We start from the raw sequence: 24,912 nt of genomic DNA, 5'->3' as shown, positions 1-24,912 counted from the left end.
AGTACTTCAAAGCAAACAACATCAAAGCAGGAAGTGGCCTAAAGTATGATTTCACCCAAAGTTACCCAAATATTTTGTTCAACGAAGACTCTATATTAGTAGAATGTGAACCGAAAAGATCGGACATGACCGAACGTACACATATTTCATGCGAGCATTTCCATGAAAAAAATGTTTTAAAACTATTCCAAATCACTGATTCTCAAGACGTAATCAATTTTGTAAAATTCGAAAAACAGAAAATTGAAAACAAGAGTTTCATGTTGCTACTGATGTCACACAATTTCTCATGTGGATATGCCAGACTGATTCTCAACTGCTCTGGCGTAGAAGAATCGATCGTAAACTTTATTGCGTTTATGTTAGAGTCTGAATTGATTTCTTTTTACCGCAGATATTCTGACAAGGTGTACTTCACAAGCAGTGAAGCGGTGTTTTGTTCGAACAACCTGAACTACGTGGAAGTAAGCATTATGAAACCAGCGTCAAACGAAATAACTACCTCGGCTTACAAGCTTATAGAATTTTTAAACCTAGACAGATGGTCTCTTGACGAGAAAGCTGAACTCTGGTTTTGCGACTTTTGGAAAAACTGGAACAAAGCAAAGGATTTTGAAAAAAAGAAACAAGGATATATAACAAGATGTCAGTCTGAAAGCTCACCAAAGGTGGATTTCATGGCGAAACAGTTCAAAAAAAATTCGTACTTGATGCGAGCTAATTCAATTGTCATAAACAAAAATAGTTTAAATAGTTTGAGCTTAACAAACTTTAATAAAATCTTTAAAGATTTGATTTCCAATAAAATGCAATTCTTAATTATCGTTACTGATAAAACGACTGCAGGGGAAAAACATGTCACCAAACGCTAGTCAAATAAATTAATAATAGCTTTTGAGTTCCGTTTGCCCCTGCATGTTTTGTCTTAATTAAAATAAATTTCGTTTAAGATTTTACATACATTATGGGTCACGGAGCATCGAGATATAAGAAGTCGCGAAGCCGAATGCGCTGGAAGTGGCAAAAAAAGAGAACTCGAAGACTTCAGCGCAAAAGAAGAAAGATGAGAGCAAGATCTAAGTAAACAGCATAACCACCGAAGTGCTTTGTGTCCACAAAATAAATTAGCGCTTGGCAACCAAACGTTTTTAATTTACATTAGTTGACTATAATGCTGATAGTATATTCATTTTTAGCTTCCTCTTTTCATATTGTAAAATTACATTGATAAACATAGATTTGTTGACTATTAATTTAGCTTATCGATCATTTCACTTAAAAAGAAACGCTTTGAGTGTTAATTTAGCCGAAATTCATTCTTTTTTTGTTTTATGGGACGGCTAGTTTTATGTAATTAGAGCTAACATAAAAATAGTGTGCAGTTTATTAAATAAATCCTCTTTCTGAGTCAGATTTATAAGTTTATCCGTTCTGCTGACGTAGCAAAAGTGCTCGTGAATCAGTCCAATGACAATTTTGTAAATTGAATCTTCAAAAACAATTTGTGTTTTATTGTTTAGTTTGATTTTACTATACACCTCTTTAGGTAGTTCACATTTTTCGCTGAACTCATTTAGTTTTTCCATATTTTGATTAAGGTAATCTTCAGCTACGTGGCATAACTTACTCATCAGTACCACCAGTGGCGGATCAAAGTCAAATAAGCTGAGTTCAAATACACTGTAGAGTTTGCTATACTTTTCGTGGTCTCTCTCGAAGTTAACGTACAGCTGCACACAATTTGAACATGGCGCAAAAAAACGAGCAGCTAGTAGTGTAATTATGATTGAAAACGTTACGTACATATTCACTTAGTGTGTTTTGGCCGTCTAAAGCAGACATAGCTGTTGCAAACGTAATTTTGGTTTCAAACGCGTCGAGCAACCTGGTCATGATTTGTTGTTTCTCGAGCCATATAATAAATTCCTTATTGAACTTCGTTAAGTTTCTATTATGTAAATGATTTCTCACCTTGAAAATATCATGATTTAAACAGTCATCGCCAAGTGAAACATAACCCGGTCTTGGCATCATTCTCGCGTGATTGATTATGAAGTTCAGAACCGTAGTGTAAAACGTATGTAATTCTGTTGGACTTGTGATATCAAGAAAATCAAATTCTAGCTCTACAAATTGTTTACCCAGCCAGGCAACAGCTTCGTTAGTCACGTCATTTCGAAATTGATCGTTAAACTGGAGAGATAAACGTATAAACTCTCTGATTAGATCTTTTCTCGAGTTAGCGTAAACTAAGCTCGATGCGCCAGCTACTACATTCAAAAAGGTTTTTGTATAACCAATATCGAACAAATACCATTCTTGAAACGAAAAGTTGTAAAAAACGTACTCTAGCACGCTATTGTAAACATGCTTCATTATATTAAGTCTCTGCAATAAGTTGGTTTCCAAAGAATCAATAAACGCTTTCACCGTCTTGATCATTTTTGGCGTTAAGTAGATGGAAGACTTGAATAAATACAAATTGTTCACATTTTTTTTTAGCATTGCCAAGTAATTAAGCCCTATTTGCGCTAAAAATACTTCTATCAATTTGTCTAACTCTAGCAGGTGAAACTTTTTCATCACCACGGGAAAAATTGCATATTTATTCGAAATGAAGTATTTGAAGATATTTGCTGTGAAACGCTCGCTAGTGATTTCCCTTTCGTCATTTATTGCAAACAAGAAGTCTCCAAAGTACACAAAAGAGTCTTTGATACTGTCTTTGTCTATTATGCAATAAAACACGTTAAATGTGTTTTGAGCAAACATAAGCTGATACAGTTCGTAAATTAATTTATTTGTCGATATATTTCCACTTGCTTTATAATAGAGAACTTCTAAAATGGACTCAAACTTAACTATTGCCTGCCAACTAAAATACGCAGTCGCCAAAAATGAATTTGTGGTAATAAAATTGAATAACGGGTAGTACCGGATTTTTGTCAAAACATTGTCTTCATCTACGAAACGACTGATAGACATTAAGTAAATCCAGCACTTAATCAGCTGTTCGATCAATATGTCTGAATTTTCGCTTTTCGTTTCAGTAACTAGATTAGCAATAACGAAATCAAGTATTTTGTCAGAAGCAGTCCATGCTCGGCACTTTGCACTAATCTCTAAAAACTCTTCGTCAGACATATCTGCTAGCTTAAGCACAATCATGGCTGCTGTTGTATTTAAGATATCGCCTTTTCTAGATCGTTCCATGAGTTGCAATCGGCTATTTCTAAGCTTATTTGTTGAGCAATCGATAACGAAATTTTTCATCATTGAATCTACGCAATATATCTTGATTATTTCACTGAGTTTATTGTTTAAGGCCAATGATTTAATTTGTTTCGAAAATTCAATTTTATGTACTAGACCTATTCCAGCATTGTCGCAGTAACGGTACTGTAGAAAATTTTTTTTATTTTCTCTTCTGTTTGATGACTTCAAAGAGTTTTTCTTTTTAGAGTGTTTTTGCTTTTTGACCGATTTATTGGCCAGTTTCCGATTGTCAACGTTATTAAATAACTTGACGTTATGATTTGGTTTTAGTTTCAACACTGCGAAGTGTTCCATGTACGCAATGTTCAACATTTTCATCAGAGTTAATGCATGATTAATTGATTTTTTAAAAGTCTGTGTTGTATTAATAGTTAAATCCGCAAAGTTTAACTTATCTTGTATCAGGAAAGGACTCCAATGACTCTTTTTACTAACTAAATCAAACTTCTTCAGCTGCAACTTCTGTTTGGGCGATAAAAGATGCCATTGGTCATTATAACGGAAAATTCCTTTGAGGACGTCTTTGACATCAAACTTGAAATTCTTGAGTTTCATAATGTTCAACTTTGTGTTACTGAAAAACTTATGCAATTCAAAGCAGTTGCTCGCATAGGTTATAGGATGGTAGTGGATATTTTCGCAAATAAAAGATCGAATAGAATTTATAACCACTTCTACATCAAACGAGTTGTGGTCTGAATTTTCGAATAATTGAAATTTCTTTCGCCCAGGATATGCCAGAAATAAATCTTTAATATCGTTAAAATTAAACATTTCGTCGAGTTTTCCGTGAATCCACAGAATTGGCAAACCGTTGTTTTTCTCGTTTAACTTCGAAAAAAACTTGATATTGCCTTCGTTATTGTAAAGTTGTTTGGCGACACTGATCTTGCCTAGCAAACCAAACTTATCGCGCGCAAATTTATTTATCGAGACAAAGGAAGATTGCAAGATGATCGCAGCAAAATGTTTTTGCGATTTGCACTCGACTTGTTCTGCGCTTTTTAAGTTTTCAGGCAGGTTTGTAAATTTGTATGTATTAACAATGTTTGGCATCTCTTCAGAATCTACTCCTTGCATTTCCATTATGTGCCTAGCTGCTTCTAAAACAACTCCAGATCCTATACTATTACCCCACAAAATAATGTTGGCCAGAGGCCAGTTGAGATATTGATGCACAAATGTAATCACTGACTTAAAAATTTCGGCAATAAATTTGATACTTTTTTTTGAGGCGTACGTATCGTAGCCTGGATACTCCGGCACAATTATATGACACGAAAGCTGATCGGAAAACTGTTCAATTTCTTTACGTAACCTAGAAAGGTTTGTAGCGTTTGCATGAGCATAAATAATGATTAGGGGCAAACTTTTTTTGCACATCTGAAACAGCACGGGAACGTAAGTGTTTTCGACTGATATTCGATACACATTGTGGTATAGTTCAGTTACACCTGAAATACATCCTGGGAATATAATATTTTCGATCATAACGTTTTACTAATACGCTTCTAAAAACTGACAAGCAAATTCTTGATCTGTCTAATTAAATTTTCCTCTACAGTACCTTGAACTTTGCACAATCTAATCACGTGTCTAACTAATCCAGTAGTCAAATCTTCTGCGATTTTTATACATGCAGTTACTGCTAACTGTGGAAAATGGATTTGATAATAATCAAATTTTAATAAAGGTAATATTTTTGACTTCTCTAATGTAAAAACGTTATAGAAAAATAGCGGACAAAAAATTTTCTTCTCCGAGCGACGCTAGCTCGCTGGCTAAGTCAAAATCAGAAATTTCTTGGAGTCCAGGATAAAGATCTTTATGAAATAGTCTGTTTTTTATCAACTGCTCAACATTTTTTAATGCTTCTATATTGTCAGGCATTTCGAAGTTTAAATTAAACTCTGCCAGCAAATTTTCCAACTCGGACGGAACGTATGCACGACAATAATAAGCACAAATATATTCTTTTTCGAGCAACACCAACAAAGAAATAACAATGTAATGTTGATGCGTTAGTAGCAATGAAACAAATAGTGTATAAAGCGTTTCGTTACCGATCAATGCCACTTTTATTCTATTTTTGTCTTGGCGAAGCGAGCTATAGTCTATTCGCTCGTTCGTTTCCGCTTCAATCAAAAAATTTAAATAGTATGTCTCCAGTATTTTCTTGAATAAATTAATCAAGATGTTGATGTCCGACAGACAAAAACCTATGAGTAGTATATTTGAAAAATCATTTATTTGTTCATAACAATAGTGAGCTTTATCAAAAACGCCTGAATTTAAGAATTCGTGAGCTAAACGTTTCCAGATTAAAGTTTTCTTTTTCGGTGAATACCACCTGTCGTTATTTTTTAATAGGTCAAAAGCTATGCCATACTGCTTGTATTCAATGGCAAGGTTAATCTTTTGATCTAAATTGGCTGATCCAAGTAATTCCAAAGCACAGTCTATCTTTCCTTTGCTTGCTAAAAATCTTGATAAGGCGTCGAAATTAATTTGGTCTTTATGCTCTATCTTTTCGAACAAATTAGCGTCCCACTCTCCATTTTCGACCTTCAAAAGCAAATTAATTAAATTTTCGTCTATTTTGTACAGCTGCACTGCGTAATCTTTGTCTAGTAGAATCAGATAATTATTCTGCTCCCAATATAGAGAATTAACTACATATGAAGATTCTACCTGCTTAACACGTGGGTAGTCGTAAACAAATGATGCGATATATAAACTCAAATCTCCTTGCGGACTGATGTTAAACAAGCCGTTAGAAAATTGATTATAAATCTGGTAATTTGATTTTAAGAATTTAGTCGCCTCTGACGTTTCTGCCGAGACCATGTTGTTAGTTTTTTCGTTGTGTTTTAGATCTTTCATGTTGAAAACGTAATGACTGTTTCCGTGATCCTGGCATACAAAAAGCTGCAGCTTATTGTCATTAACTTTTGCATGAAACGAATTAATATCTGAAATTGCGATTCTCCCGACTTTCTTCCACGTTGGAATATGTATTATATCAATTTCGCTTTGGGTATTGGTAATCAAATAATCCCTAACAACTTCAAAGCTTACAACCCGCTTTTTTAAAGTTTTTTCTGCCAACTTTTCATTGTTAATATTTTGTACGGAAACTGTTGCGTTACTGTAATTGTTCGCAATGCTTACTAAATCGTTCCCATACCATTTCATCAATGACTCCTGGCCCTCTAGTTTGTGTCGAAGCGACTGGGCAGAAACTATTGCCCATTCTTTTTCGTTTGCCAGCAAAAGCCATTTGCCGTTATCGGAAAATTGAACATCGGTCGGTCTAAAAGTTAAGTCACCTAATTTTCTAAAATTTTGGTTCAAAGGCAACTTGAAGTTAACCCGATCAAAATTAAGTGTGTTGAAGTTTATTGTCCAGATTTCAGTTGTTCTCGCTATTACGAATTGCTGACTGTTCGAAAAAGCTAAAGCGGGCCGCATATTCACCATGCAAAACACTTCAACACCGTAGTCTCCACCAATAACAATCACGTCTTCATCTGCGTCAATTGACCAAAGCCTTCCTAAATGCGTCGCTATTCGAGAATGTATTTCGTAGTTGTCAACATCGATAAAAACCACGTACCCGTCTTCGAGCAAAGCTGCTATTAAGTTTAGTTTTTCCAAGTAAAAAAGCTTGTTTACAGCGCTTTTGAACGAGTCCATTTTTCGCAATAATTTTTTGGAAAGTACGTCAGTAAAGTGAATTGTCTCGTCATCTGAAGCAGTCACAATAACATTTTTATTGCCGATGCAGACTGATACAACTGAGTTTATTCCTTTATAGTGCGCAGTCGAAATGTTTGTCTGATAAGATACGTTTTCTTCTGAGCAATCAATCAGTTTGTTGTAAAAATCGCTTTGCAGAGCTTGTCGCCCTTTGGACCATTCGAGCACGGAAATAATGTTTTGAGGGATAGACCAAACTTTTATGGTATTATCTAGTGACACTGTTATGAAGTCAAATGAGCCTGGAGCACTCCATTCACACGACATCACGTAGTCGCTGTGGCCTTTAAACAAGCATAAGCAATCTATGATGTCCGGCTGTAAATAAAATAACTTCACCGTTTCATCGTCTGAATACGAAAGCAACAATGGGAATGTTGGATGCAGCAGCAATCCCCGAACATAGTCGTCATGAATTTTTATCTCGTTAACTTTTTTACCGGTCAGAGGGTCTAGAAAATACAAAAAGCCTGAATTTCCTGCAACAAGTATTTGATCCAAAAAACTTGAATACGTCACAGCCCGTAGCACTCCGGCCTTCAGATTTGTTTCCCACGTCATTTCAATATCGGAATAGTTTTGGTACGGAAGTTTTGAAACGTTCATGTAGATTACCTTGCCTGTGTACGAAGTACAAACGAATTTGTAGTAATCATCAGCCTTACAAACGGCCTTGATTCTGTCGGAATTCAACAAGCTACTAGACTTTATCTTCATAATTTTATAAACGTAAAATAATGTAACTAAAAGCTATTCCACAAAAAAAATAGAAATTACGTCTTATTCACTTTATAGCTATGACCGAACAGAGAGTCAAAAATACAATATAATTGTGCTTCTAATTTATCAACTAAACAACCCAGCTAACTTAAGAATATCGTCACAGATAAGCAAATTGTGGTTATTCGATTCCTTGATTATGTTCAAAATATCTTCCGGAATGTTTTCCATGCCTCGTTTAGGTTCGAACGTTTTTTTTGGCGCCGACGACGCGCTCTTTCCCAGCTTCAACTGCTTGTAAACTTTTTCGTAATATTTGTCTAAAAACAGTTCTTCTTTACCGCCGGCATCTTTGTCTGTTGACTTGTTCACGTTTTCATAGTCGTCATCTGTATTATTGTTTATCAAAAAATGCAATTTAGGCGAAATTACGGACGCACGCGACGCGTATGGCGAATCAAAATCCGTAACTTTGTTTCCCTCAAATAAATCTGTACGATGCATTTTCTTCCTTTGATTAACCGCATAGTCTGCAATATCGATGCTCATAGTCTGCGTTTCTAACGAGTCAATCCTGACAGCACTGCGCAAGCTTTTTGCCAGCGCATCTGTTACGAGGTCTTTTTCTAGTTCAGTACAACTTTCTGTCCCACCTACAGATGTTTCTGAATAGTCTATATTTGTAGTTGAAGCTGGTAGTTTATCAACATTATTCGTTGCTTTAACAATTTCGTCGATTACATCGCTTTTAAAACACGAAAAATAATTTATGTTTCGTTTTTTCAGCAGTTCGTTAATTGTCGTACTGTTCAACAACGTTGAAAATAAAATAATGTAATTCATTATTTTGAACAACGGTTCTTCATATTGTAAAAACTTTTCTGGTGACGTCACCAGTATGGCATAGCGAAACTTGATCGTAGATATCAAAAATTTAGCGGAACTTATCGACGTTAGATATATAACCTTATTCAATTTAAGCTCTGCCAAACGACTATCGATTTCATCAAAAGATTCTTTGTTTTTCTCATCTACCAGCAAATAAATGACGTATTCAGACTTCATTTAAACCAACACTCAAATTTTTCTTCGCTCCAATGTTTTCCATCACTTGGGGAGTAACAATGCGCAACTACCATGTTTAAAAAAGCAAGTTAACAATTTCGTTTTCAACAAAGTCAATAGACTTCAATTCTGTTTATGAAAATGAAACTTAATATGCAAACACCCACATTACCACTATAAAATGTACAAATCAATTTTAGGCAAGTTTACATATATTACAATTCGATCAAATTATTGAGACGCGCAATAGTCATGCAAACAATAATATTGAGTAACTCTAAATGAGGAAAACAATCTACGCCTTGGTTTTTTTCTTATGGTTTTTTGCGTTTTTGCCTGATTTGTTTGTTTTCTTTTTTGAAACAGTCGTGTCCTTATTTTCGGCGCTCTTATCACTTTCTACGTTGATTTTTTTTTCCGCTATTTCTACTTTTTTAACGGTAGATTCATTCTGCTTAAGTTTTTTTATTTCTTTACTTGGCCTACTCGATTTGCTTTTTTGTTTCGAGTTTTTAAAGTCAGCACTGTTTGTTTTATCGACTGGCTTAATTACGTTTGTGTTCATTTTATGGGGAACCAAGCAGCCATAAGTCAGGTGACGTCTTGATTTCATCTCGTCGAACGTGTCGTTGACTTCATCGAGCTGATTCAATAATCTTTTTTCTTCATCTACCAGTAGTTCCAAATGCTTAGCGTATTCTGTTCTTTTGTAAGCCACTGCTTTATAGTCGTTCTTTATAAATTTCAAAAATTCGGGCACGGAATTGTTTAGTTTTTTATTTGCTTCAACCAGTCGCAAAATTCTAGTTTTTTTGTTTCCGATTTCCACGTTGAAAAGCTGAATTTTATCTACGAACTCTTGCAGTTGCTGGCTAATTTGTTCATTGTATTCGCTTTTTACGGTATAATTATTGTTGTCAGGAACATTTAACGCATTTAACTTTTCTATTTGAGCATCAACTGACGACTTTTGTGCTACCAAGAACTCGTAAATTGTACTTAGTTTTTCGATTTCTTGTAAAATAATTCTTTCGTAAGAAAGAGCTGGCGATTCCTTTTTTTGTTCAAAATCAATTGAATTTTCAGTCGTTCTAAAATTGATCAACTTTGCTAACTTACAGTACAACGGACATCTTAATGTTTCTCAATATATACGCTACCTAAGATTTGTGCATGCATCATGCAGAAAAATATTTTCAATCTACTAATAATTTATAAAACATGTAAACAAAACATGTCAGTTTTTTGCTATTAGGGTTAATTGCTATATTTCTTAATTTGTTGCAGCCCAAATGATCTTCCAACAATTTTGTTAAAATCAGAAAATAGCACTATCGGTATAACGGGAATTAATTTTGTAACATACCCAATTTAAAAAAATAATGATATTTATTGTGTTTTGAATTTCTTTAAAAAAAATACTTCAGTAATGTTTAAATTTGACCTGGTAGAATGAATTCGCAATGTAATAATCACATTTAAATAAATAACTCATATTTACATAAAAGGAAAACATTTGACGCAATGTGTGTGTAAGCTAGCTTAATAAGAGCACGACTAATTTCATAACTAAATAAATAATGGCTGGCAAAAAAACGGTTCAGATCGAAGCTGAAGTGGAAACAGAAGATGTTTCGGAGACTTCTCAGACTGTGGAAACCGAGGACGATATTTTTATAGAAGTCGACAAATTACAAGAATTAGGAATCAATGTGGCGGATATAACAAAACTGAAACTGAGCGGGTACAACACAGCTCTCAGCATAATTCAAGCAACAAGAAAAGAGCTTTTAGCCATAAAAGGTTTCAGCGACGCAAAGGTAGAAAAGATTATCGAATGTGCTCAAAAAATCGAGCAGACAGACACTTTTATTTCTGGGATAAACTTGCTGAAAAAAAGATCTTCTTTAATTAAAATAACTACAGGCTGTAACGCTTTGGACAATCTTTTGCAAGGGGGTTTGGAGGCCGGCTCGATGACGGAAATATTTGGTGAAAACCGAACAGGCAAGACACAATTTTGTCACACTTTGTGTGTTACTGGTCAATTGCCATTAGAGCTGTCAGGTGGTAACGGGAAAATTTGCTATATCGATACGGAAGGAACGTTCCGTCCGGAGAAAATAGCAAGTATATGCGAACGGTTCAACTTGGACTCCGAAGCCGTGCTAGACAACATTTTGTACGCGCGCGCCCATAATCATGAACATTTGATTCAACTCATCTGCTTAGCATCGACGAAAATGGTACTTGAACCGTTCAGTTTACTGGTGATAGATGGCATTATGTCGCTGTTTCGGGTAGACTTTTCAGGTCGAGGAGAGCTTTCAGAAAGACAACAGCTATTAGGTAAAACACTGAATCGCCTGCAGAAACTCGCAGATCAGTTTAATATCGCAATTGTGTATACGAACCAAGTCATGTCTGACCCGTCAGGAGCCATGACAATGGCTATTAATCCTGTAAAGCCCGTCGGAGGGCATGTTTTGGGCCATGCAAGCACACATAGACTAATGTTCCGAGTTGGAAAAGGCGACCAGCGAGTATGTAAAGTGTACGACAGCCCGATTTTGCCTCCTGGTGACGCAACGTTTCAGCTTTCTTCGCTGGGAATTTGTGACGTCAATGAATAATTAAACTAGGAAATAACATTTATCTAGTTTTTATTTTTATAAATCTCTAACTAACTTTTCTAATAGATTTGTAACGTTGATTTTTGACTACTGCATGACAATCATTTTTCCATTTTTTTCACTGTAGGTTAATCTAAAATTTGTGTAATGCCTCTTGCAAACGAAACGAGAAAAAAATGCCAGTGAAATTCGATTAGTGAAATTCGAAACCATTTGATCTAAATTTGACTGAAAAACCGAAATAAGTTTATCAACAAAAAAACTTTTTGCGAAAAAGCTATCGTTATCAATAACAAGAACATTGAACTGTTGATTCAAGTTGAAAATTTTTTTCTTGCATTCGTTCAGCAAGTAATTGAATATGATTTCAATCAGCGAAGTATCCTCCTGCAAATATGCAAAAAGCTCGAAAAAAGATAAACTTTTGTAAACGTGAGAGTCTTTGAATTTTTCATCCGAAACATCAAACCAGTTTAAAGAAAAAACGGACATGATTTTTTCTCTGTAAATAAATACGCTGTTTTCTGGGTTAAGATCTTTTAGAATGTAGATAATACTCGGTAAATAAGAGAGAATTAACTTTAAAACACTGTGTTCACCTAATAACAATAGCTTATCTAAAAAGTGCGGAATGAAAGAAAAAGTTTCCTTCTTGTTTAGCATTGCTTCCGCTATATCAGCTGGAATTTCAACAAATTCATTAGGTGTGTGATATAAACTATAAAGCGTTTGTATTTCTTGATAATAAGCGATATACTGTATAAGTTCAGCGTATTCAGAAATGGACTCCGTGCCCAATAGTATCGTCTCTATAATAAAATTGAAACTAGAATCCGAAATCAGAAAATTACTGTAAGATTTTTCAGTGATGAAAGCGTTAAAATTATAATAAATTCTTTTTTGTGAGTTCAGCACAAAAAGTGACAGGCAAGCTTGGTAAAATACGTACTGAGTGCAAATACTGACATGATGCCCAAAACTAGAGTTCCAACTTCGGCAGTGTAAAGCTATGGAGCGATCGATCGGTAAATTGCACTGGTCTTTAAATTCTTTTGTGGTAGTCTCGTCAAAAAACCTGACGTAGAAAATGTTTTTGTCTGGAATGAAAAAAGTAATTGTCTTGTAAGACATATTCTCGAAAATACCTCGAACATTGAATTTTAGATCCAAAACTTTTTTCGGCGAAAAACAAACCAAATTCGGCTTGTCTACAAAAAGATTTGTTATTTTCGCAGACATCAAAGGTAAACAATCAATTATACAAAAATTGAACAAACCATTTGTAAATTTTATGCTGCTTCGCGTGATTATGTTGGTTGTAAGCTCAAGTAAAAACACAAGTGAAACTTCATCGTTGTTCTGAATTATAACAGAATTGTGTCTAGAAAAAATAAATAGATGAAGACTATAAGGAATTGTGATTTCTTGAAGCGTCAACGAAGATTCCACCACTGCATTCAATGGGAAGCCGGCTAAGTTTAATCGCTCATTTTGCAAGCTCGCTTCTGAGCTTTTTTTATCACAAATTGCAAGTTTGACGCACGCTTCAATTATCGATTGACGAAAGCTATTTAAAACTTTACTGATTTCATTAGAAGACGAAAAATCAACGTAAGTAAAATTTCTAGTAATCGGTACTGGTTCATCGACAATCATAGTTCTTTGGTCTGTAAAGCACTATGATTGGTTTTAAGTAATTAACACGCACTTTGAGCGCTCATTTTCCTGTTTGGAAAATCTGATTATAAAAATTTTATTAATGTTTTTTATTTGTATTTTAAATAATTAAAGAAAACTCCCTTAGTTTAAAAATTGAAAGATGTCGATAGTTCAACCGACCAGATGGCTTGACAGCGCTATATTAGCGATTGTTGTACTTCTTATTTCGGCGTAAGTTTTAATTTGGAGTTAGTTGTAGTTCCGTTTTGCACGTAATCTCGTACTCGTACAGTTTGCTGTTAGCGAGCCAGTGGAAATACTCTTCTGCCGCGATAATTTTGAGAAGAATGATTAATGTAAAAAAGATCGATTATAACTTTACACAAATATTACTGTTTTCCATTCTCATTTGCATGCTATCTTTCCGGCCAGACACAGAAGATGAAAAACACAAAAAAAAATCCAAATAAAAGAGTATGGAGTCCAACGTATCGGAAAAAAATTCATATCGTTTGATACACATTTGAACTGTTGATTCATTAAAAAATTTTATTTATCCAATTTATTCATAAATGAAATTAATTCACATAAAAGCTTTATTAAAACGAGCTTTGTTGATAAAATCGTAATACTGAAAAATTGAATAAATTTGATATGTAATGTTGGATATTGAAACGATTGAGGAGGCTTTTCAATCTCAGTATAAAAATCTTGCTAAAGCTCATGAGAGATATTATTCTGTCGAAGACGTCTATGCTAAAGAATTAGAGGCATGGTATAATCATATGGAAACAATAACTCGTTTTGAGACATCAGCTCGAGACCTGTTGAAAGATGGTGGCTTAAGGTCATTTGAAGATGTTTTTTTACTTGATTTCATGTTTGTTGGTTGTATCAAGAATATAAGTAAAGCCAAAATCAGCCTGGACGCTTTAAATGACATATTTGAGTCATTTATCACGATGTATACCAATGAAATGGTCGATCTTATGAGTTTCATAACCTTCTTTTCAGAAACAGTAGCCAAGTCAATGCTTACGTACTTAAAAAAGACAGGAATCAGAATTATAGACATAGATGCTTTTCAACTAGCGAAAAATGATCGATTCATCGCAGATTATGTACAGAAAGTTGAAGATATAACGACAAACTTACTTGGCCACTTTTCCACACTTGTTTATTACAAGATAGAATTGCTAAAAACTATGTCGTATGTAGAGGAACTGAAGTATAATAATGACCTTATTTTGAGTCGTCTTTTTTCAGTTCTGCAACTGCTTTACCAGTTTTTTGCAAACAAAAACGCTGCAGAGTTAATAAAACGCAACGATTTAGATGGAATTAACTACCGATTTTTCACAGCAGCTACCGATTTTGAAGAAAGATTAGAAGGGAGTTTGTTTTTTGATTTTAAAATAAACTTGTCGCGGTTTTACGCCCAGATGGAATACAGAGACATGCATTATATCTTTCGCAGCAAGATGATCGATGATATAACAAGGATTCAAAACCACATGGGACGTTTAATCGAAGAAAGAATGGAGCAAGAGACAAATCAATTGTATGATTTGTACGAATCTATCGATATAAACGAGTCTAGTGATTCGGCCAAAGAAGAAGAAGTATTAAATAAAGAAACATTTTCAAAATTAGACGCTGTGGAAAAGTCAGTTTCAAAAGAAGTACAAAACGATTTAGTAATGATTACTAAGGAACAAAGGAAACTCTTTGATTTATTGGTTCAATACTACAACCAAAACGAAAAAAGTAAAACAATCGTGGAAAAATCTGCTGATATCAGCACGTTGCTTTCAGATTTAGAGTCAATGGATTTTGGTCCTCATTCTAAAATGTTATTTAACATTAATAATCATATTTGCAAAATGACTGATGGTTACAAAAATCCATGGTCGAAATTTGAAAGTGCCGACAAATACGTGAAACAATACAATTTTTCCAACCTAGAAATAAACTTCAATAATTGGAATGGCGAAAGCGTTTTTATTAAAGAACCTATTGATGAAAACAGGCTCAGTTTTTACAATGGCGATTCTTACATGTATGAATTCAATGAAGACTTGGTGGAAACTTTTGAAAGCATCAAAAAAATTGAGGAAGATGTATTGTTGAAACTGGTGAACAAGAACGAATACATATTCATCAAGGGCACCTGTTTCATTATAAAGAATCTGTTTCCTTTTTACTTCATCAACAAAGAAATTTTAGACTCCTACGTCTTAAGCAACAGAAAAATGTTGCTCCCTAAGTCTATCGTAATCTCACAAACTGTCTTGAAAAATGTGTTCGTAAGGTGTCAAGATGCGTTGATCAATTTTGACTGGCTGATGCTTGAAATTGATTCGAAATGTGACAAAATGCTTCAGATAATCCAAAACACGAACGAAGCTCTGGAGCGGATTCACCGAAAAATCATGTATCTGTATTTGTTTTCAGCGCTAGAGAAACTGCCTGTTATAAAAGAATTTTATGCAGAATCCAGCCCCAAAAAACACGCCATAATTAAAAATGTTTATATCAAACAATGTGTACGGACTTTGAAAAGTTTTACAGAAGCGCTTTCTGGAAATCCAATGAAAAATGAACAGATAAGCGATAAAGAAATACAAAACATCATTGGTAAATGCAAAACTATAAGCGAGAAGCTCGATAAAATTAGATTATAGTTTAATCACCAAAAACACAGTTGTCGGGCCACGTTGGGCTATTGAAAACACAGTGGATTGCGCCGTATTTGTTTGGCGTATTAGTTTTACAACATATATTCAGCGTTAGTTATCGTCTGGTTTGAATGGTATAATATTTTGTTTTTCTTCTGTACTCAAGAATTTATAGTGGTAGTCGTTTGTTCCTGTTTGATTGGGTTTTTTCGTAGCCACCAGCACGTCGACATTTCCACAAACAATGTTTGAGCATTCAGTGATTGAGCCGAACAAGACAGACAATCCGTCTTCTAAACTTAATTTTTCATCATAATGTGCATTTAAAAATTCGTTTATTGGTTTAGAGTTATTTCCAATGGCGTGTGCTTTCCAGCTAATTACGACACCGTTAGACTCACATTTGTAAATTCTAGGCTCACACTGATATGTGAAGCCGCAAATTAAACTAGCAACGCCAAAGGGACGCAGTCCTCCTTGTATTGTGTATCGCTGTTGAACCTCAGCAATGTACTTTGCGATATAGGTGCAATCAGCTATTTCGTCAGCTGAGAGCTGGTAGCTTTGAGCTGCATTTCTAGTTTTATTTAAAAGGACTCTAGCGTCGGCTGCGAGTCCCGAAAAACATCCGAATACTCGGTCGTTGATAAAAGTTATTTTTGAATTCGGCGCCACGTCCTGCAATTTTTGTTCTTTGCAGCGTTCGGCCAAGATAATTATATAATCTGCCGATTTGATGGCAACAACAGAAAGGCTTCTCGAAGCTGCTTCTGCTGCGTACTGAACTTGTAGTAAGTGGCCATCCGGGGAAAATACAGTTAATGCTCGATCATAATCAGACATTTTCGGTTTTTCAGCTTATAGAATATTGCCAATCAATATAATAAATTTACTAAAATAAAATCTTTTCATATTGTTTATTTGAAGATTTCTAAGGCAAAAAAATAAAAAAATATTTCATTTTGTATGTACCTATATTTGTTAAGAATCTCAAATTGTTTGAAAACAAAATCTAAATGCGCTTGGAGCGCAGTAGCATCTTGTAGGATAGTGTGCTATAAATGTTAAGTATTTATTTTTTGCTAGTATAACGTATATTTTTATTTCTTGAGTGATACTGAATGGCTTATTTTGATAAAAACACAACAGTGCTTGTTTCTCGATATAGGCTAAACGGAGTGCTAGGAGTAGGAAGCTACGGCAAGGTATGGTCTGCTTATGATCAGCTTACAAATAAGGTCGTTGCGATAAAAAAGATCGCAAGGTTATTCAATGATCTAACCGACTGTAAGCGAGTACTACGAGAGATATGTTTATTAAATTTGCTAAAAAGTCACAATAACATTGTTAAGTTGTATGATATGTTTATCGATGAAACTCAAACTCTAGACAATTTCGACACCATTTTCCTTGTGCTGGAAATTAGCGACAGTGATTTACGAAAAATTTTGAAACAAAATATTTATTTAACCGAGCTACACGTAGTGAACCTCGTTTACAACTTGTTGTGCGGTTTACACTTTTTGCACTTGAGTGGTGTCTACCACAGAGACTTGAAACCAGCGAATTGTCTGGTCAACAAAGATTGCGTCGTGAAGATTTGCGACTTTGGTTTGTCACGCACTATAAACTCTGGTATTTGTTCAGAAAACGAATATCTAGGAAATAGAGCGATGAAAAAACAGCTGACGACTCACGTAGTGACACGATGGTATCGTGCCCCAGAGTTGATTTTACTCGAAAAAGACTACACAGACAAAATAGACGTTTGGAGTGTGGGATGCATTTTTAGTGAACTTTTGCAAATGATTCAAGAGAACTGTCCGGATTACAGGGCTAGGTGTCCTTTGTTTCCCGGAAAAAAATGTTTCCCTCTTAGTCCAGACGCTCGCGTTGGACACGAACGAGAGCCCGGGGGAAAGTTCAAAAAAGACCAACTAGCATACATATTCGACATCTTAGGCACCCCTTCTAAAAAAGATTGCGAACTAATTTCTAGAGAAGACGCCCGCAACTACATTAAACTCTTTTCAAATAGGGCTCCCATAGATTTCAAAACCAGATTCCCAGGCTCGTCAGATCTTGCACTCGATCTGCTGAAGAAACTTTTGATTTTCAACTGGAACGAACGCATCAGCGTTTATGAGGCGCTGATGCATCCTTTTTTTGACAAGATCCGAAATTTAAATGACTTGAAGGTTAATACTAATCTTATTCAACTGCCATTTGACGATTCTCGCCGACTATCTGATACGGAACTTCGTTCTTTATTCACCAACGAAATGATGAAATATCGGCCTCTGAAAGAAATTAATTTCAAAACGCCGTTTTATAAGCAAATCTCATCGTTTAAAAAACAACAAAACAGCGACAATCAGTCAGCCAGCCCAGACAGCCAGTTACTCAATGAATTTCATTCGAATGAAGTTCGTTACAAGCCGTACAGTGCGTGGTCACAAGGCCGCCACCTGTCTTTTCCTTTGAGACATTCTGCCGTTTAAGCTTTGAAAACAGAAGTGAAAAGCAAAAGGCAATTCATCGGCAATAGTTCATTGTTAAGATTGTATTGCAAACTGATAAAACTGTGTAGAACTCGAACCCTATCAAAAAGCAAAACTAATTTTAATCCTAAATTAGAGCATAACTACTAGCTAATGAATCTAAAATGAAATCAAAAGTAAGATGAGTTTTGAGATTTAAACAAAATACATTAATCTATTATAAATGAATATTTAATTATAACCATAATATAGAGCTTCATCAATTTTTGGAGGTAGAGATTCAATTTGTATTCCTAATTCTTTTTCGATACGGAAAAAACGATCTTTGTCATCATAAGTAACAAAATTTATAGCAAGACCTACGTTTCCAAAACGGGCTGATCGGCCGATTCTATGTAAGTAAGTGTCACTTTGCATTGGTAAGTCAAAGTTGACGACGACGTTGACTGTTGGCACGTCGATTCCACGCATGAAAATGTCAGTGCAGACAAGGCAACGAGAAGCTCCAGAGCGGAAATCGTGGAAAACCTTGTTTCGCTCGGTCTGCTCCATTTGCCCGTTAATATACAGACACGAATAACCGAGTTCTGCAATTTTTTTAGCCAGGAGCACGCTGCGTCTGGTGGATGAGCAGAATATCATAATCTGATTTATTCGTAATATTTTAAAAAGCAGTTTGATACATTGGACTTTTTGCGCTTCAGTTAAGAAGACGTAGTACTGTTTGAGTCCAATCAAAGTAAGCTCTTTCATTACATTAATGTGTTTGGCTTTAGGAAGATAACGATCTACGAAATCTTTGATGCAAGACGGAAAAGTAGAGCTGAACATCAGTATTTGAACGTTAGGTTTTATTTTTTGCTCGATAAACGGCGGAAGTTTTGGGATCGCTCTTTCTGAAAGTAATTTATCGGCTTCGTCTAAAACGAGAATTTTCAAATCGTTTAATACTAGTAAATTTCTAAAAGTCAAGTCGTCTATTCGTCCCAGTGTACCAACGACGATGTGGACGTCCTGCTTGAGACGTAAGAAATCTTCCTTTAGATTAGTACCGCCAGTGCAGACCATGCAGTTTACTTGCATAAATTCTCCCACTGTTTTAACAACATTAGAAATTTGCATGGCGAGTTCTCTAATGGGTACTATTATTAAGGCTTGTATATGCTTCTTGCGTGTGCTGATTTTTTCTAAAATAGGTATAATAAAAGCAAGAGTTTTACCAGTTCCGTTTTTGGCTCGCGCGATTAAATTTGCTCCAGAAAGTGTGTATTGCAACGATTCTTCTTGGACAGGGGTCGGGTACTCCAAACCCATTTTTGTAAGACCTTTTAGCAAATCTTTATTTAAGAAATAGTCGCTGAAAGTCATTGTACGGGAGCCAACAACGTCATATGTCCGTTTGAGAACAGGATGTAACTTTGGCATTTGAGGCTCTTGAACTTCATTTTTTTTAGGTTCACTAACAGCCTCCTCTGTTGGGTTCTTATCGACATTTTCATTAGTTATATTCTTTGGGTTGTTTTCTGGAATACTACTTAGGTCGATAGTATTTTCATTGTCAAAGAGTGATTCGGGAAAACTTGGTATGCTTTGCAATATAAATGACATATTACTGTAATATTTCTTGTATTAATTTTGGTTCAAGTTGTGTGTCTTAATATTTGATATTTTGGATTTAATATAGTAAAATTCCAGCGTGATAGAAGAATAATTTATTATTTTTTAAAATTATTACTATTATTCTAAAAAAAAAGCTTTAAATAAATAAAAGTTAAAAAAATAATTAATCCAAAATTATAAAATTTTATTTATGCATATTAGTGGTCGTGGATTTCTTAATATTATTTTTCATATTATTTAATTTGTTTGCAATGTATTCTGGTAAAGGCTCACATGAATTTGAGCGAATAAACGAAGCTGTAACGTCTCATGGATGCCCAATCAGCATTTATCGTTCAAATCAATGTGGATTAACTGTTTGTGTAATCTCATCTCCCAATCCAATAATTCGATTGAACTTTTTGGTACCAACGTTAGGATCACACGATGGTGGTGAACCTCACACACTCGAACATTTAATTTTCCGTGGGTCAAAGCATTACCCGTTAGTCGGGTTTTTGGATACAATTAGTAATATCAGCTTTACCTCTGGAACTAATGCTTATACTTGTGGGGATCGAACCGTCTACAAACTTGATTTTGGAAGCAACGATGGGTTGCAACGTATGGTTCCAATCTACTTAGATCACATCCTCTTTCCCACCATATCTGACGAGTCTTTCAGATCTGAAGTTTTTCACATAAACGAAAAGGGTGTTCATAGTGGTGTGGTTTACAGTGAGATGGAAAGCGCGATGAGTGATCCACTTTCATTAGTTGTTTATGGGTTATGCAAAATGGTTTACCCAGAAGATTGTGCATTCAGGTACAATACAGGTGGGGATCCTAAAATAATTCCAACCCTTACCCGAGAAGAGATTGTCAAAACCCATGAAAAATACTACAAACCGTCTAATATTCTTATTTCTGTCATAGGGAAAGTTGACGTAGAAGAGCTATTAGATGCTATTGCAGGATATATTTACGAGAACCTTTCTGAACATCCTTACCAAGAATCTACTACACCATTTATGGAAGCTCACGACAACTTTCCTCCAGGTGGTTTAGTAAAACAAATCAGTTATCCTGCATCACAAAGTGATAACACCTATTACGTTGGTTTAGGTCAGATGATAGGTTCGCAAACGTCATTAAAGCAGATCCTTTCATATGAAGTATTAGCTAAATACCTTACTTCAGGGCCAGCAAGTCCGTTTTATAAGTATATCATAAGTGCTCCAGGAAGTACTACGATAGATGTTTTCTACGAAATCATTCCTTTCGGGTACTCGATGCTTACTATTCTTTTTATGGACAACAAGCCCAACACTGCAGACTTAGCTACTGACATCCTCAACAAGATTGCTTCTAAAGAAATTCCTTTTGACAATGCAAGAATGAAAACTATCATTAAGCAATTTATAAACTCAAATCTTGAGAAGATGTCGAAAAATCCTGAAAAGTGCTTGATCGAAAGAATTCAATCTTGGTGGTTATACTGCAAAAATGATCAAAACGGCAAGTCAAAACTAGATTACTACTTGGCTCATGAAACTGTTTTGGAAGACTTGATTTGCGAGAGTAACGACTACTGGCTAGGACTTATTCAACAATCTTTGAATAACAAATTCCATGTCATAATTGCTGAACCAGATCCAACGCTATCCCAATCTAAAGTCGACGAATACACAAAAACTGTTGAGAAAAATTTAAAAAACAATCTAGGTCGACCACTTGTTGATGAACGAAACACTGAGCTAGTTACCAAACAAATTTCTGAGTACCCCCCGATTACCAGTTTCAAGAACTTAAGCAAAGAAGACCTGGACAACTATTTAATATACGACATGATACATGACGCTTATTATACTACTCCAAAACGTCTATATTTATATGACTATAAACTTGAACTCCCATTTGTAACTCTTGTCGTCTGTCTTAACGTTTTTGACAATGAAAACTACAAAAATGAAAAGGGAGAGTTCCTGGAATTGATGCAGCTTATTAAATTAAAAAATTATGACGAAGATATTCAAAACTTTTTAAATGTGCTTGCGGATGTTAACATAGATGAAAGTATTGACGGAATTAACAAAACAGTTCAAGTGATTTTGGAAAATAGAGAAAAGAATGCTTTGAAAAACTCAAACAATGATGAAGAAGAAGCCAGTGATGAATTAGATTCTGGTCAAAACATAAAAGAGAGTTCTGATGCAGACTCTGAAGAATCCGCAGAAAAGAGTGAAGAATATTCCATAAACGACATTGCTCCAGTTGCCTTGTTGTTCGCCTTAAACAACTTCCACGGGGCTCACTTGCTTCCATTGATATCTGCTTGTTTCTTTGAAAGCAATTTAGTATTGCCGGATGAGGCTAAAGATGTTTTCGGGTTGTCTAACGAGAACGTTACTCCTGAGATTTTAGAAGGATTACTTCGTAGGTACTTTATTTCTTACGATTGCATCCAAGGTAAAGATTCAAGCCATAGCTTTGAGGAAGTTATCCAATTCAAGGTCAAGATGAACGTTGCAGATGTTGAAAAGGCGCTTTACCTATTAAATAACGTTTTGAAAACAACTAAAGTTACAACAGAGATCATCTTAATTTGCACAAAGCGTTTGTTAGGAGAACTTCAAGAATACATGAGACGCGGCAGCAAATTCATTAACTGGGGTTTTGCTCACCAAGAGTATAGCTTGAAGAAATCGTCTCACAACATTGATTCACCTTTTGTCCAAATCCTGCTGCTTCGCTTGGTGGGTTTGTATCCGGAAATTTTCCTACCAATCATTCAATCGATAATTGACTCTTTGGCGGATAACTTATTTGTTAACCCTGTTCAGAAAAAAGGAGAATACATTTTCGTGACAGCGAGTACCGTACACAAAAACATAATATTGGAAAATTTAAAAAAGTCGTTTGAACTTAAAGACTTAAAAGAATCAACAAAATTCGAGGGTCAAATAATCAAAAACGTGTTGAATGATAAAATTGACATCCCTAAAGGAAACAATGCTGAAAATCAAATAGTAATTGATTCGCCTTCAACCGATGTTGCCCATATGTGCATCAAGGCTGACGTTAAACCTCAAATGATTGAATCTATTGCTAAACTTTTCAACGTTGACTCAGACTACTTCAAAGACAAATCTAGTTTCAAATTAGAAGACTACGACGCCCCACTCTTGGTTTTGCAAGAATACTACAGGTCTACTGAAGGTCCGTTCTTTCAGTCTATTAGAGACAGCGGTGCGGCTTATGGTGCTGGTGTTTCTTTCGACTCTGAATTACATGAAATAATTCTGTATCTTACACGTTGCAGCCGTGTCGACGTAGCGTATACAATCGCTTTAAAGTCGATTGAGAAGTGCTTGGAGAACCCTCCAAACAAAGAGTTATTCTACCAAGCTAAGAGTACTGCGTTATTTTACTCTTTAAGGCTACACGATGACCCACAGTCAATCAGTTTCCAGCTTTGTGAAAGCAACATAAAGGGTATCTCTGACAGACACAGCGTGTATAACATAGGTTTGGTAACGTATGAATCGTTCTTGGACTTGCACAAACAATGTATGACTGTTTTAAAAACCGTTTGTGAAAACAAACTTATATTAATAGGTCGTAAAGATAAGATTTCGGCTTTGTTGACGACAGCCAATAATGAGTTACATGAGTCAGCTAAGATTTTGACTTCACCAATTTCCGAACCAGATTTCATTGTGAAGAATTTAATTCTAAACAACAATGATGCGACAAAATTAAAAAAACTACTATATGTTATTCTCACTTGTCCATTATCTGTTATTTGGGGTTCGTTTTCCGGAGTTCAAGATGAACTTTGCGACGATTCTTCCGATTACGACAGCGACGATTCTTCCGATTCAATAGATTAATCGTGGTTCTATTGGCTATATTAAAAGAGGTGTCAACGGAGTTTTCAGCAAGGTTATATCATAGTAAAACGTGGCTAGTAATAAAAAATCTAAGGTTGCTAAAGGTAAATCATTTTTGACTTCGATTTTTGCGTTTTGGCCTTGCCGACATGCAATTCTCCGATCTTGTAGCTTGATCTGTACCCAGTTGGACGGACAGCCAACAAATTCTTTTTCTCTTTCGATGTCCTTGTTTTGAATGCTACAGTACGGAAGATCGGTAGTCAAAAAAGAAATTGATCCCTTTGCTCCAATACTTGAGCAGCTATTCGTTTTTTCATTATAAATTAAATCGATTGGGCATTTGCTATTATTCATTTTACATAATTTGTTTTTTTCTGCGAGACCTGCAAAAATAGACGGATTTTTTGTGGATTCATCTGTTTGAGCGTAGGTCACGGCGCATGGCCACGATAGCTTGCACTTCAAAGTCGTTTCGACTCTTTTTTCGGGATTTAAATACATAGTAGACAGCATGGAAATGCATTTATCGTCATATTTGAATGTTTCGTTTCGTTCTGCGACGCGTACACACATTCCTGCAAAATATACCGTGTTAAGCGGGCACCTAGTGCCTATCAATTCGTAAACAGCACACTGTTGCTTAGAAGAAGGTAACTGGTCACTTTTTGTTTCGATTAAATTAAAAAGGGTTTCTAGGTCGTTTTCTTTGTCATCGCTATGGCTAACTTTTTTTACCAGGTCTAACTGCTTTTCTATATTTAGATCTATATTGGGTCGCACAAAAGTAGCGTTGATCTGCGTTTTAATCGTGTCTTTAATAAGGTCGTTGTTGGGTGAGCTCGGAATGTTTTCAGATTGTTTTTTTACGTCGTATAGCGCAGAGGGAATTTTTTTGCGCTCTTTTTCTACAAGATTTTTTAAATTTATATGTTCGTCAGAGAAAAGTTCTTTTAAAATGATTGTTGGCTTGGTCACGACAACTTTTCGACTGCTTTCAAACATTGTGCAAGTAGCAAAAATCAAGTTCGTATGTTTGATTTGGCTAAACTAAAATAATATTCTAATGTAAATAGCTAATTATTTTAATATAAAACCAGCCTATTAGGTTTTTTGCGTCGTTAGAGCA

General features: G+C 35.3%; 2 protein-coding genes across 2 annotated transcripts; one reads left to right on the top strand and one right to left on the bottom strand.

Annotated features, from left to right (window-relative positions):
- The first annotated feature begins 10,400 nt into the window (after nucleotides 1-10,400).
- On the top strand, nucleotides 10,401-11,453 carry LOC142597898 (uncharacterized). Its single transcript, XM_075734912.1, has one exon. The coding sequence runs from the start codon at nucleotides 10,401-10,403 to the stop codon at nucleotides 11,451-11,453; it is 1,053 nt and encodes a 350-aa protein (XP_075591027.1).
- Nucleotides 11,454-18,522: 7,069 nt separating this feature from the next.
- Nucleotides 18,523-19,605, bottom strand: LOC142597897 (uncharacterized). Its single transcript, XM_075734911.1, has 2 exons — nucleotides 19,369-19,605; nucleotides 18,523-18,936 (listed from the first exon to the last, which is right to left on the bottom strand). Exons 1-2 carry the CDS (start codon nucleotides 19,603-19,605, stop codon nucleotides 18,523-18,525), a joined length of 651 nt encoding a protein of 216 aa, XP_075591026.1.
- Between the last annotated feature and the right edge of the window lie 5,307 nt (nucleotides 19,606-24,912).

The sequence above is a fragment of the Dermatophagoides farinae genome, unplaced genomic scaffold (genome assembly GCF_024713945.1).
Source record: "Dermatophagoides farinae isolate YC_2012a unplaced genomic scaffold, ASM2471394v1 contig1, whole genome shotgun sequence".
In the NCBI taxonomy this organism is placed as follows: Eukaryota; Metazoa; Arthropoda; class Arachnida; order Sarcoptiformes; family Pyroglyphidae; genus Dermatophagoides; species Dermatophagoides farinae.
Note: the sequence above shows the minus strand (reverse complement) of the source record. Positions and strands in the feature narration are given on the sequence as shown.

Bases quoted from the DNA above. Each gene is read 5' to 3' on its own strand.
- LOC142597898 (XM_075734912.1), top strand. From the start codon at position 10,401: ATGGCTGGCAAAAAAACGGTTCAGATCGAAGCTGAAGTGGAAACAGAA.
- LOC142597897 (XM_075734911.1), bottom strand. From the start codon at position 19,605: ATGGGTTTGGAGTACCCGACCCCTGTCCAAGAAGAATCGTTGCAATAC. The intron at 18,937-19,368 runs GTAAACTGCATG...CGAATAAATCAG, and splicing joins CAGTGGGAGAATTTATGCAA to ATTATGATATTCTGCTCATC.